This window comes from Sinocyclocheilus grahami, unplaced genomic scaffold (genome assembly GCF_001515645.1).
Source record: "Sinocyclocheilus grahami isolate Dianchi unplaced genomic scaffold, SAMN03320097.WGS_v1.1 scaffold93.1, whole genome shotgun sequence".
NCBI lineage: Eukaryota > Metazoa > Chordata > Actinopteri > Cypriniformes > Cyprinidae > Sinocyclocheilus > Sinocyclocheilus grahami.
In genome coordinates this window covers 246,537-261,235 of record NW_015505272.1, presented here as the reverse complement: position 1 = coordinate 261,235, position 14,699 = coordinate 246,537, and the positions used below count along the sequence as shown (strand labels likewise).

General features: G+C 36.0%; 3 protein-coding genes and 1 long non-coding RNA gene across 5 annotated transcripts in view; 2 read left to right on the top strand and 2 right to left on the bottom strand.

Annotated features, from left to right (window-relative positions):
• The first annotated feature begins 1,647 nt into the window (after positions 1 to 1,647).
• On the top strand, positions 1,648 to 4,210 carry LOC107587492 (complexin-4-like). Of its 2 annotated transcripts, XM_016275289.1 has the most exons (4): positions 1,648 to 1,751; positions 2,197 to 2,284; positions 2,546 to 2,549; positions 3,643 to 4,210. In XM_016275289.1, the coding sequence occupies exons 1-4, from the start codon at positions 1,687 to 1,689 to the stop codon at positions 3,864 to 3,866; spliced, it is 381 nt and encodes a 126-aa protein (XP_016130775.1). In that variant the 5' UTR covers positions 1,648 to 1,686; the 3' UTR covers positions 3,867 to 4,210. The 2 variants fall into 2 exon arrangements, with proteins under 2 accessions (XP_016130775.1, XP_016130774.1); XM_016275288.1 differs by lacking the exon at positions 2,546 to 2,549 and having other exon boundaries at positions 3,669 to 4,210.
• Positions 4,211 to 4,242: 32 nt separating this feature from the next.
• On the bottom strand, positions 4,243 to 8,740 carry LOC107587532 (mucosa-associated lymphoid tissue lymphoma translocation protein 1-like). The gene is made up of 8 exons (XM_016275347.1): positions 8,731 to 8,740; positions 8,214 to 8,391; positions 8,056 to 8,127; positions 7,825 to 7,952; positions 7,425 to 7,574; positions 6,687 to 6,844; positions 5,740 to 5,865; positions 4,243 to 5,634 (listed from the first exon to the last, which is right to left on the bottom strand). Exons 1-8 carry the CDS (start codon positions 8,738 to 8,740, stop codon positions 5,185 to 5,187), a joined length of 1,272 nt encoding a protein of 423 aa, XP_016130833.1. The 3' UTR covers positions 4,243 to 5,184.
• A 1,193-nt stretch (positions 8,741 to 9,933) lies between these two features.
• On the bottom strand, positions 9,934 to 10,761 carry LOC107587531 (mucosa-associated lymphoid tissue lymphoma translocation protein 1-like; the record flags this gene model as incomplete). Its single annotated transcript, XM_016275345.1, has 3 exons — positions 9,934 to 10,098; positions 10,427 to 10,584; positions 10,707 to 10,761. Coding segments are annotated over 3 exons (378 nt in total), but the record flags the coding sequence as incomplete, so codon positions are not given.
• A 3,044-nt stretch (positions 10,762 to 13,805) lies between these two features.
• Positions 13,806 to 14,699, top strand: part of LOC107587491 (uncharacterized) — a 4,902-nt gene continuing 4,008 nt past the window's right edge. The window contains exon 1 of the long non-coding RNA XR_001609483.1: positions 13,806 to 14,019. This is a non-coding gene — a long non-coding RNA (uncharacterized lncRNA). The remainder of the gene's footprint in view (positions 14,020 to 14,699) is intronic.

The window sequence follows — 14,699 nt, the reverse complement described above, 5'->3', positions numbered from 1 at the left end:
TGTGTGTGTGTGTGTGTGTGTGTGCGTATGTGTATGTTGGACCGGCTTAATGTGTTTATGTAGTATGTTGGACTAGTTTAAGTGTTTATGTAGTTAATAAAACCTTACTTGTATCACACTTGACGTGTTCATTGTTTACTCATAACCGGAGTGAATAATCATGCAGATTTACGTTACAAGCTTATAGAATTGTACAGTAAGAAAGTTATTTCCCTTAACCAGGAAATTAACGTCTTAGAATTGACAAGACAGTTGACCCTGAGTGGTCAGCTAAATATCTACAGTGGATCTAAAATATGAATAGTTAATTATAACTAGTTATGGTTAATTATTCATATTTCCCCATGAGCTGATTCGCGACAAAGTGCAGACTTTAAGCTTTAATCCAAGGGGTTGAACAAAAATAGAAAATGCTTAGATATATACAACCATTTTTATACACAGCCCCCCATTTTCAGGGGCTCAAATGTAATTGGACAAATAAATGTAATCATAAATAAAATGTTCATTTTTAATATTTTGTTGAGAATCCTTTGCAGGCAATGACTGCCTTAAGTCTGGAACAAATAGACATCACCAGAGACTGGGTTTCCTAGTTTGCCATGCTTTGCCAGGCCTTTAATGCAGCTGACTTCAGTTGTTGTTGGTCTTTCTGCCTTTAGTTTTATCTTCAGCAAGTGAAATGCATGCTCAATCGGGTTGAGATCAGGAGATGGACTTGGCCATTGCAGAATATTCCACTTTTTTACCTTCAAAAACTCCTGGGTTGCTTTTGCTGTATGTTTTGGGTCACTTGTACTATGAAGCGCCACCCAATCAGCTTTGCTGCATTTGACTGAATCTGGGCAGACAGTATGTTCCTCTACACTTCAGAATTCTTGTATTTGCTCTGGTGAAGTCTTCTCTTGATTGTAGACTTTGACAGTGACACATCTTCCTCCTGGAGAGTGTTCTTCTCTTGGCTGGATGTTGTGAAAGGGTTTTTCTTTACCGTGGAGAGGATTCTCAGATCATCCACCACTGTTGTCCTCCGTGGACGTCCAGGTCTTTTTATGTTGCTGAGCTCACCAGTGCGTTCTTTTTTCTCAGAATGAACCAAACTGTTGACTACATATTAAAGAGCTGTATTTCCTTAACCTTTCCTCAAATTGTGATGTGAATACCCTCAAATTAAAGCTCAGATTGTGCACTTTAAGCCAATATTCATTGTAACTTGAATATGTTTTGGTCAACAGACAAAATAATAAAAACTGTGCCTGTGTCAAAATATATGACCTAACTGCATGTGTGTGTGTGTGTGTGTGTGTGTATAATTACTGTAAGTGTCTGATACAAACATTCTCATTTTATCCTAACCAGCAAGACCTTGACAAAATTGCAAATGAAGAGCAAAAGATGAATTAATCTGTTTTCTGACAATAGAAACAAAGGGCTCATACCTGCTGATGGAATTTGACAGAATATGGTTACTCTTTTCTTGGCCACGGTCATGTTCTTGGTGATGCAACTACAGGGCTGTCGCACAGAAAAGCCTCTCATTGAATTTACTCTGATAGACCAATCCTGAAGCTAAAGCTTGATTGGGGGGGGAAAGGAAAGGAGTAGTGTATCTTTTGTTTTTTGGAAGGAGCATCAGTTCTCATTCATTGTGATCAGCCAGATGAAGAAACAAGAACAACTAGCAAAATGTCTCATGATGGAATGTCCAGAGAAGAATATGAGGAGTATCAGAAGCAGATGGTGGAGGAAAAGTAAGTCTGAAACTCTTTTAAAAACATTGGCCATTCAAGCCTATTTTATCCAGGAGGTTTTCAATAATGTTGTAAATTCAAGTGAGTATTAAATTCACAAGGAACAAACTGAAATATATCAGCTAATTTTCAAACACATTTTTAATAATTGTTTTGTGATGTGAAGCATAACTTTCACATGATACTCATGTTAGAATCATGTGATACTCATGTTAGCACTGGTTGAGCGGTGAAAGAAATCGCATCCCCTATATTTCCCCTGTTATAAATACATGTTAAATGTGTTAAATGTATACATTAAATGAAGTACCCTGATACTGTGCTGTTTTCTGATAACACTGTTGTAACTGTTCTTGACTGCTGCTTACGTTCCTGTTCATTTTCTACTTCTGTTCTTTGTGCTTTTCTCATCTCCTGTACATTGCCTGCTTCTTTGGGAATAAAGGATGGAGAGAGATGCAGAATATGCTACAAGAAAGGCAGAAAGGGCTTGTCTGAGGACTTGTTTAAGAGAAAAATATCGAATTCCAAAGGTGAGAGTCCCAGGAGAAGATAAACAAATCTCTTTCAGTAATTTAGCTATTCCTGTCCCTGACTGACTGTGCTTAAGCAGCACATGGATAGCATCAGTTTGCAGAGATGGTTAAGCTATCAAGTGTGTGAAGGTTGCAGTGCAGATTGTGGCAGGAGATTAAGGCATAATGTAGTAAACTAAAATAGTGAGTCTGGATGTTCAGGGCTTAACCACCTGCAGTGCTTAATCCCTAAAGTGAGCTTTGACAGCACTGCTGTAGAGCTGTCAAACTGTGTGCAGTTTCATGTGGATGAAGAGAGAAGTTGAACTCCATAGGGAAAATGTATAAAAATGAAAATGGAGTTATTATTTTACATGGCTTTTCCAGGTCTAGAAGTCACATTTATAATTAGGTTACCTCTAGGCTAGGTTACCTATAAGAAAATTGATTTATTTTTTAGTTGGTTTAGCTTCTTTTACAACTTTTGTCTAATTTGAAATTAAATGGGGGTAATTCTGTGCCCCCCTTAGAAGTTTGCTAAGGCCCCCTATATAGTGGCCCTGGCTCCCTGGTTTTGAACCATCGATATAAAATCTACAGTCACAGAGATGCAATTCAATTAATGTAGTGCACACTTAAGGTTAGTATAGAAATAAACTATTAACATTTTGCAAAGCTGTAACCATATATTCGGCATTTGAAGTGTTAAATCAAATTTTTTTCCCGAAATGAATGTTAATTTTATAATAAGTTAATTATCATCATTAATAATCACAGAGGCAACTGTACTTATTATTAAACAAACTTAAGTAAATAAATAAATAGCCTAGTCCTTTTTTTATGCTACACAAGGCCTTCATAAATTTGAAAATGATCAATTATTCTATTCTCCGATGACATAAAATTCTCTTTAAAGAAACTATTAATTATATATACATAAAATACATATAATAATTAAAAAATCAACTTAAATCATAAAAAACTTTCAGGTATTTTTTTTTAATAATGAACATATTTACTATTCCTTTATTTCAAAGAATGCTTTCTTATTATTTCATTTAATGACTTGTTTTTATTTTTCATTGTTCCTAATCAAACTGGCTCGCTAAACTACTGTAAGTAAAAAAGTGTCACAGGTATGGCCAGTATCTGTACAAAATAAAAACAAAAATATTGCCTGCTCTAATCAACACTTTAATCATTTAAAAAAGAAAACAAATAAGTATCAAATCAGCATCCTGAGAAGCAATGTGACTATTTATTGAAGTAGTTTGAATAGGTCAAATCTCCTCATGCTCTGTTTTATTTATTAAAGTCATGCTTGAGGCATGTCTGCAAACTATGGGTTCTGGGTGTGTAATCCTTACATATATGAGCAAAGGATGAGATTATGATCCAGCAGGCCGGAGATGACATTGACGTGCCAGAAGAACTGATCAAGATGGTGGATGGAGAGGCGCCACAGGAGGAGGAAAAGGAGTCCATCATGGGTCAAATGCAGAACCTTCAGAACATGGATATGGGGCAGCTCAAAGAAAAGGCTCATGCCACATTTGTGGAGATGAAATCCAAGGCTGAGGAGAAGTGCACTCTTATGTAATGTGTAGAGGAAGTCAAAGTCATCTAGTTGCCTAACGTCTTGATGACAAGCATTTGCTTATGCAGTGAAACTATTAAGTTTCCATTTCCTGAGAAATATTGATCACACAAGAGATGAATGTCATTGTTCAGAAATTTATTCAGAGTTCTTTTGTTTGGTTTCTTGTTTTTCTTTTTAATCAATTGTTTGTTTTTATTGATTTATTTTTTTTATCAAATTGTGACTGACCTTCTCATTGAGTAATCTTACATTACAAAGTCAGAGTTATGACCAATATCTACATACTAGAAGATAATCATGACATTTGATTTATGCACTTTTTGTTTAAAAATAAAGATTTTTCTAAATGTTTAAAATCTATATGAAAAAAAGAGACGTATTGAGATGTAATAAGGTGACAGGATTTTTAAGATAAATTATCATTTTAAAGGACTAAATACTTACAGTATCAGTGCTACAGTATTTTCTTTACGCTAAAATATTTTGAAGGTGCCGTAATAAGTTAGTCACATGAAAGTAAAGACTGAAAACTGATAGAGATGAGACAATCACTTGAGATGATACATTTTTGCATTACAATCACCACTAAATGCAAATGCAAAAGAATGCGATCAATGTATGAAATAATTAATTTTAGTTGATTTATAAAGTGGTCATTAATCGACAGACAACATTTTAACAGCTGTCCCAAGTTCAAATCCCGACTCGAGGACCTTTCCCAATCCCACCCCCCTCTCTCTCTCCCTTCGCTACATCTGATCTGTCCTATCATAATAATAAAAAAATAAAATCTTTAAAAAAATTGAAATAAAATACATCCTTGACATTTAATATACTAACTACACAGTCTTTAAAGGGGTACTCCACCTTACATGATCATTTTTCTCATCATTTATTCATTCTAATGCCGTCCCGGATGTATGACTTTTTCGACAACTTTTTAGACTTTTTGTCAAAGCCGATGCTTCAAAAAGCAAACACGACAGTAATCCATACGACCCCAGTTGATGAATCAATGTTCTCTGAAGCAAAACACCACAAGTATATGAGAAAAACACTAATATTTACTAACTTTAACTAAACTATTGCTTCCATAACTGGGGTCAGATGGATTGCCATCAAGTTCACTTTATGTGGTTTTTAATTTTTGAAGTGCCAACTTTGGTGATCCCATACACTTCCATTATATAGACTCAGAGATGGATTTTTGTTCATTGAAGGAAAGTCAGTCATATACATCTGGAATGGCTAAATGATGAGAATTTTCATTTTTGTGTGGAGTATCCCTTTAATCATTGGTTTAACGCTGTGTATTCACTCAGGGATGGTTATAGAGTTGCAAACTATTCATGAACTCATTCTGCATGTCGTCAATGTCATCAGTGGTCTCAATGGGAATACTTGGTGGGTTCAGGAAGGGTAAGCATGGCATATTCTCATATTGATATGTATGGTCACCGTACAATCGAAAGTCCCCATAACCCCCTACAGCTCCGTGGAGGGGCTCACAGACGTTGAGGTAGGGGTTGGTGTGCTGCTGGGGGCCCTGGCTGTGGAAGCGGCGGTCAGACGCGGGACTGTGGCTGGGGCTGGTCGAGGGGCTGTGCGGCATGTGACACGTCAGCTGACAGCTGTTCTTCCTGGTGGGACGGTTGAGATCCAGTTTGGCAATGAGGGGCTTGCCGACGTTAACGTCCATGTTCCACTGGACCAGGTCGTCTAGGGAGTTAAACTGGATGTGTAGGCAGACAGTGAAAGCTAGCTCCTCCTGTAAACCAGGAAGAAGGAAAAATAGGTATCAAGGAAGTTTTGAATTATATATGTATTGTAAATCAGATCTAAAGAAATATTGTCAGTCAGTCTTGAGCTGTACCTTAAGTTTCTGCAGTGAGCCGAGTCTGGTGTAGAGGCAGTGCTGAGGAAGACTCCCTGAAAGTAGGAAGCTTCCTGTTTCCTCCAGAGTTTCTTTATTCATCAGCTTAGGGTCCACATCCAGATCCTTCAAAGTCAGGTAATAGGAAAAACATTACTTATTGCAAACATATGTTAAGAAACATGTTTCATGTTTTATATATAGGCAATATGGAATATTGACAAGAATGCTATTAGTCCAATTATTTAAAAAAAAACAACAACAAAAAACTGTGCAGCTAAATAATTAGACTGATTAGTATTGTACATTGATTTCTGCAGATACAGTGGGGAAAAAAAGTTTTTTTTCCTCATTTTGTCTCTCATAGTTGAGGTATACCTATGATGAAAATTACAGGCCTCTCTCATCTTTTTAAGTGGGAGAACTTGCACAATTGGTGGCTGACTAAATACTTTTTTGCCCCACTGTATACACTACTGGTCAAAAGTTAGGATTTTTAAATATTTTTGAAAGAAGGTTCTTATGGTCACCAAGGCTGCATTTATCTGCTCACAATATACAGTAAAAACTGTAATATTTTAAAATATTATTACAATTTACAATGACTGTTTTTTATTTTAATGCATTTTTCTGTGATGGCAAAGCTAAAATTTCAGCAGTCATTACTCCAGTCTTCAGAAATCATTCATATATGCGTATTTGCTGATCACGAAACATTTCTTATTATTATATTATTATTATATTTTTGTGGAAAATGTGATACATTCTTTGATGAATAGAGTTCAGTGGAACAGCATTTTTAAATAGAAATTGTATGTAACACATTTTTTATTATTGCTTTTGATCCATTTAATGTGTTCTTTCTTTTTTGACCCCGCATCTTTTAATGGTAGTGATTAAGAATAATTGCAGTTTCTTTCTCCAAAATAAAAACAAAGACCACTAACCAAAGGGAGGTTAGTTATGTGTGCCTGACAAGACAGCATCTCTTCTGGCTTTTTCACAATGCTGGTGTAGATGACCAGCACATTGGAAAACTCAGCAGCAAAGTCCATTTTTATCTGAACTCCACATTCAAAGTCCAGAATTTTACTCTCCGGCAGTTCTGGGTTGAAACACAAATGCAAAAGTTTGACAAATGCTGAGAAAAACTACATTTACCGTACTATAGTATTTCACTCGTCAAAAACTATAATTTGTTAATATGATAGAGGCCCCCTATGATAAGAATCATGTCATGACGAAATAAGATGAAATGAAAATATAAGTTTGATCCAGTTTTTTTTTTGGTATTGTCAACAATTATGGAAATGAGGAAAAATATGCTTCATGATAATAATTAAATGATTTCAATTAAAACACTGTTGATGAAAATATGGTGAGGAAGAAATAACTTATATATATATATATATATATATGTTTTTTTATAAATACAATTGTTACTTAATTTAATAATGTTTTAAAACGGAATATATAATATTAAATAATATATAAAATTAGATATAATATAAAATTATACTACATAAATATATTATAATATTTTCATTACTAGTAATCATCATGAAAAATGTTATTTTTATTAACAAAACTTTTTTGTATAGATTTAATTTTGACAAAAAAATGTGAACCTATTTTATATGGTTATTCAAATGAGTTGCACAATATTGTGAAGTAGCTGACATTACCATGTGCTTTAGACCAGAGCAGGTTGTGTGCCTCGGCTGCATCGGAGTAGTCCCCGGGGTGGATGGGATCGGTGAGGGACCGTCTCTCTGACAGGCTGCTGCGGATCTCTAGAGCCTGCTTACCCTTTGTGGGGTCAAACTGACCCATATCTACAAACAATCAGAACAGTAGTTTGATTGTCAAGACATGCAACCAAACATGAGTAGATGAAATATAATTTTATTTATTTTAATATTTAAAATTAATCTTTGTAGTAGTAGTCAAAGTGCAAAAAAGTACTGAAAGTAGTAGTACACTTTTCAAATAAGTTAATCATTGGTTTGAGCTTAATGGACCTGCATTCAACTAATAAACGCTGTAACGCTTCATTTAACTTTAACATGCTCAAGGTTCCCTCACCTTCAGCCACACTGTCTAGCAAAACAGTTATCTTCTCATCCTCTAGGAGGCGCTCTTTCAGGAATTTAATAAAGACTCCATTGGTGAATCCACTTGAACTCAGTTCAAAAGCCTCAGCATCTTGGCAACTTCGCAAATATAATACATCTCAACATAACTTGTCAGAAAGTAAACAAAATGTACTTCAGCATGTTATTTCTGGATGAAAAAGAAAGACACTCAGTAACTCACGTGGCATATCCAAACACAATATTGGCTGTAACTTTGAGCACAACATTTGGTGTGGCATCGTCATGTAGATTTCTGAAGCAATAAATTAGTGTTAGAATGATGACAACCAATGTATGAATTCCCAATGCGAATATGATATAAAACCACAAAATGCACACCTTTTCCTGCACATGTCGAGGAGGAAGACATTGAGTCCAGTCTCCTTCTCCTGCATCAGTTTCAGAATGCTCTGAACACAGAGACAGTTGCCTGAACGGTATGGATTTGGGGCATCAACAGGCACCATGAAGCTGTTCCCAAAGTTCTCATAACCATGTCCAGCATAATACAACAAACCTAAAGGGAGGAGCAATCGTCAAAGAGTCATTTCATTAAAAAAGAAAATTCTGACATCATTTACTCACTCTCATGTCATTCCAAACCTGTATGACTTTCTTCTGGTGAACACTAAATAATATATAGAAGATATTTTACAGAGTGTATTGTCTGTTATTTTCCACACAATGAAAGTGGATAGTGAATCACACTTTCAACCTCCAAAAAAGTACAATAAAAGAAGCTCAGTTTGACGCATTTACTATATTACATAAGTCATATGATAGCTTTGCATGAAGCATTAACCAAACATTTACCCAAACCAAAAGCTTTCTCTTGGCTGAAGATGTCAATTTGAACTTGTGTACATATCGGTCATGTGACAGTATCAAATTTACGTATCACAATGAGTGCTGAAACATTTATCACAGTATACGGTATTGCACTGAATTACAAAAACAGGCTGAAAAGATCAACAAACTTCAGTGTTATTCTATTAAAAACAAGTTCAACAACTTAAAAAAAGAACTTGAACATTTACATTTAAAAAGAACTTGAACATTTAAATAAAGCATTGCATAATAAATATGTATAGAGTAAACAAATGTTTCAAACTGATTAAAGTGCAAAAGAACAGAAAACAATTGTAACCAATATCAAGATCTTTTCTGGCTTGCATGTTTTAGTCCAGTTAGAAATGTGTAAACAAATGATTCAAAATAAATATTAAGTATTTAAATAAATATTAAGCATTTTCATGTAGCTCGTCCGCTGTCTTTGCTCAAGACCATTACGAAAAGCTGAATACATTTTTATGTTGCATACACACAGTGTTGGAAAAGAAGCTAATCTGCATTCTAAAAATCGACACAATAATAAGGATTATCTAAAATCAGATAATAAAGTGTATAGAATTATTCTGAGTATTTTAAAGTGCCTACAGTAATAATATTGTGCACGTTCATTACTGCAATATTAGCACATCTAGTACATATTCAAACATGACACGTTAATGTGTTGTGAGCCAGTATGCATATATTGGGTTTTATACAATTATGATTTCATATAATCGGAAGATAAGATTTAAGCCAAATTTAGAGCACATATTGTTTTTATATGTCATGCGTCTTTTAGCAACAGGGAACACGTTTCTGCATTTCCGAACAACTTGAGTGTGTGATGCACAGTCGATTAGTGTATGATGACCAGATTTCTCTGTAACCATTTGCAAAGTCGGCAAGTGTATGACGCATAGTGTTTTAAAATCTTTAAAGTCGTGTAATGTATTCCAGCCTTAAAATGAAAATTCACCCAAAAATGAAAATTCTGTCGTTTACTCTCCCTCAAGTTGTTCCAAACCTGTATGAGTTTCTTTCTTCTGCTGTAGGCAAAAGAAGAGTTTTACCAAACAGTTGCTGGTCCTCACTGACTTCCAAAATATGGAGAAAAGAAAAAAAATCATCCAAGTCAATGGGGACCAGCAACTAACTTGAGGGTGGGTAAATGACAGAATTTAAATGTTTGGGTGAACTGTGCCTTTAAGTAACTACTGTTCAGATTTGATCAGAAAACATCTAACCAAAGAATAAATATAAAACAAAAGATATGATGCATACCTATAACAACAACAACAACAACAACATCCACTTCATTGCTCCATGTTCGTTCATTACTGCAGAAGATCTCACAGCGATACCTTCCCTGGTGCTCTGGCAACAAATTCTTGACCTGATTTAAAAAAAAAAAATCTCTCACTACATTGTAAAAATGTAGACTTTTGACAGTTGAAAATAATACAAAGATATTGGAGTACATTTTACAAGAAAATATAATTTCAGTCTTTCCACTTCATAATTTCATGTTTAATTCAATGTATTACCTGTCGTTTCTTTGTAATTATTTGTGAAACTTGCAAGGATTTTCTGAGTTGTTTCTTTTTCAGTGTAGAATTTTTTTTAAATCTACTTCATCCAAGCTGTCTCAGAAATTAAATGTATCTAACCAAGTGAACAACAGTGAATTTATCCAAAAATGTGTCATCTGTTGGTCCTCTTACAGTGTACATCCTCTTAGTGGCTTTTTTGATCGGCACTCCGTTTCTGTACCATTGATATTGCGGTAGGGGTCTTCCAATAGCTCCGCACTCCAGATAGAGTAAATCTCCCACCAGCAGCCTTTGAGGTTGAGGCTGGATCAGCACCCTTGGCCTGCCCTCTGAAGCCAGAGACATTAATCCTGATCAAAAAGCATCAAGTTTGATATCAGTGGCATATCATGTCAATCAAGACAATTCAACCAAATTTCTTACTTGTCTCTGCTGATCACAAATGACTTACCATATCTTGGTGGAACATCGAGGACATCTACTTGGGCCCAGTGACTGAACTCATATGCTTGTTGGCCTTGTCAAGAGACTCACAGAGCCTCTTCAACACAGATTCTTTCAAGAAATTTATGTTCAAAGAGTTGTCATTCAAATCCGACATGATTGAGGAAAACGGCTGATACACAACTGTGATTGGTTGAGCTCAGATTTAAATGTTCAGCAAAGCACCTGCAAAATGGGACATTGAAGTGGCAATTCAATCAGTGTCCTGAGGTGTCACGTTAAAAAATATGTAAAAAATAAATATTAATAAAAAACATGGCACTTTTAAAAAATTTCATTAATGCCCCAATGACTATGAAATTAACTGCTGAAATTAAAACACTGATTGTGACGAAGTAATATTTAGCCTAAAATAGTGATATTCAAAATGTTCAAATACACACAGGGTAAAATTATGACAGTCCCCCTAAAAAAAGAACACACACACACACATACAAAAAAAACCCCCCAAAAAAACCTGGTTGCTCCAGCTAAAGTTTTTAAGGGGTCAGGTAAGTGAAAATAGCTCCTTAAATGGAAAAGCCACTCAAAAACTAAATTCTTTCATGATTTCACCTTCATGTTGTTCCAAACCTGAATAACTTTATGTTTTACGTGGAATTCAAATTAATGAGAAGACAGAATGACAGCACAAGTCATGAATATTTTCTTTCACTGTATGGAAAATTTGCAATGGAAGACTGAGAATGTCATATTCTTCCTAATATGTTATTTTATGTTCCACAGAAGAACGAACGTCAAACGGTTTTGAAACGATAAGAAGATAAGTAAATGAAGGAAGCAGTTTAGGTGAACTACCTTCAAGACACTCGATAGTTTCACTTTTTACAGTTTTTGTCAACCACCGAATATGTGTTATGTGTTATATTGTATGTGATGAATGTAAACTAAGTAGGCAACGCCATTCATTCCCGCTTTTTATTTTCGAATGCAGTTACTCATCTGTTCGAATTTCTAAATGTAAACATACAAACACGTTATTAAAAAAAACAGATCAGAATTCACCACGAACAAAAAGGCAATATCAGGAAGAGTGTAAACATCGAGCGCACATACCGCAGACGGATCAGATGTTGACATGTATCCCATTATTAAGCAATACATTAATTCTTCGCTACACTGACTGAGGTGGGGAAATCCAGCTTTCAAAACATACGTGCGTGTGTGTGTGTATGCATCACTTCCTGATGTCTAACAAAGAGGAAGGTGTTCATCTCTCTCCTGAGCAGCTCAACGAGTTCTTAAACGGAAGCATGTTCTTGTAGCCAAATCATATATATATATATACCTATGATAAATGACGGAGGTTGAGAAAAGTCATGCTTTTCAATTATTATTTCGCACGAAAATTAGGCTAGTCCTCTGTAATCTGTCACCATGCGTACCGTTCTGAACACCCTACAGCTGTTGTCAACTTTCTTTTTGAACTCCAAGGCCCCCCACTGCCCACAATATGAAAATGACTTTTTCAGTTTTTCTTGATTCACTAAATAAGGAAGGATAAGGATTTTTTTTTACAAATATGTTTACCCAAAATATCTGATTTAATTAATTCTAAAATGCCTACGGAATTATAAGATTCTGTTCATGCATGACTTTTCTAGACCAAGGTCTAGAAATCACACATTTAAATAGATTTATAAATATTAAATGTTATAAATATAAATACTCCTCATATATTCAAGGTTTTCAAGAAAGTGGGAATGCTGATTATTTAAAGAAAAAAGAGTTGCTTTAAAGTTGCTGAGGGGGTGAATTAAAATAAGGTCTTGCGTCCCTTTGGGAGTTTGCTAAGGCCCTCTTGTGGGCCCCGGCCCTCTGGTTGAAAGCCACTAGTCCTATCAAAAAGACAGAACAATCTACCAACAATCCAGAACACGCCAAGAATAGTAACCACCCAGAACCTCACTAGCAACCCCTCAGATTACCTCAGCAACCACTTAGTAACACACGGTCTATCTAGCTATCTGTCTGTTTGTAGGCATACCTGTCTTTTGGTCTTTTTTTCTATATGACTGTATAGCCATAGGCGGCGCGCTTAAAGGGATAGTTCACCAAAAAATGAAAATGTGATGTTTATCTGCTTACCCCCAGGGCATCCAAGATGTAGGTGACTTTGTTTCTTCAGTAGAACACATATGAAGATTTTTAAGTCCAACCGTTGCAGTCTATCAGTCGTATAACTCATGGCAATGGTAACAAAATCTATGAGAGTAAAAAATGCATGCACAGACAAATCCAAATTAAACCCTGCGGCTCGTGACGACACATTGATGTCCTAAGACACGAAACGATCGGTTTGTGCCAGAAACCAAACAGTATTTATATCATTTTTTACCTCTAATACACCACTATGTCCAACTGTCTTTGAGCGCGCGCACGGCATCCGGTGCGTGAGGTGTGTTCGCGCTCTGGCGTTTGTTTCTTCTTCTACTGAAGAAACAAAGTCACCTACATCTTGGATGCCCTGGGGGTAAGCAGATAAACATACATTTTTCATTTTTGGGTGAACTATCCCTTTAAGGCTGTGGCCTGGGGACTTAATAGATTTAATTTTTGTCCAATTTAGTGGCATTTTTGCCCCTAAATTGGACAAAAATTTAATCTATTACGTCTATTGCTAACAAAATGAATATGAATAGACTGTCGATTGTGGCATTAAATTAAGATCTGCTCATGTTGCACCGTATTTCATTTTAGGCGTTTTTACGGTGTTGCGCATTTTAACCAATCACACACAATTCTGTTGAGCTTAGGAATGCAATGGCCAATCAGAGGCGTTCAAATGAGTCATCGCTGAAACTCATCAGTTTTGTTGATGTTTTGTAAACGTTTAAAAACTAAAGTTCAGAAACGGAGTCTCCTTTGTCCGTCGTTTTTCAGACATTACACTATTTTTAAACTTCCAAACAAGGCGTTTAGACGAACATCTATTGACGAGCTTTACTCGAGTGGTTTGCAGTTGTTACACACACCGCGCCACTGGCAGGTAATGTGTGTGTGATGTAACGTCGTCGCCTGTATGCCACTCCTCAAGACTCTCCCTGTCCCTGCAGCCTCAGTTCAGGGCTGTTAGTGTGCAACTGGAGACTCAGAAGCACTGCGGTGTCAACAGGGTGACTTTGTATTTGGCTTTTCCCACTCTTATGCGCGTAGGAAGACTGTGCTCCGTCTAGAAGTCAGTCCAAAATGCAGCGCGTATGTGGAATATGGGAAAATCACAGGTAAAGCTGTGTGTGTAATTTCGGTGGCGGATCCAGGTGAGTCTCCGTCAAGTGATACACATCAATATTATGTTTTATTATGCGATGGATATTTATTATATACTGTATAACTATACGCATATCGTAATTTGCAAAATTGTTGTTGTTGTTTTTGTGGACCATACCGCAATTAGAACTAATATATTATGTACAAGGATTATTAAATTGCGGTAAACAGTTTGATTTGCACTATTTTTGTAATTCGTTAATATTGCATCTTATGGTCTATGCAAGTAAGCACATGTAAATACACTCATAATCAATATTATTATATGTAGTTTATTATTATTACTACTTTATAAAGACTGTTTAAAGAAGCTTAGACGTTGAAGTAGATCGACAGAGGTATGGATGACATAACCTCTTCTATCTGGAAAGCAATAGCCTACATCTTTTTTTTCTTCAGCTGGGTTGATCTGGGATCATGGGTTGACTGTCTGACCTGCCTGGTCTTGGCTTACTGAAGCAATATGTGTTTGTTTATGGCTATCACATTGATATCAGTGAGAATGCTGGGCAGAATTGGCCTCCGGAGGAATGACATGAGGAGACAGGAGTTTATGACTTAGTAATGTTTTGAGTATCAGATGAACCGAATTGTAGAGAAGACTTGCTTTTGTAATTGATTGACTAGATCAATCAACCCCCCCCCCCCCCCCCCCCCCCCCCCCCCCTCC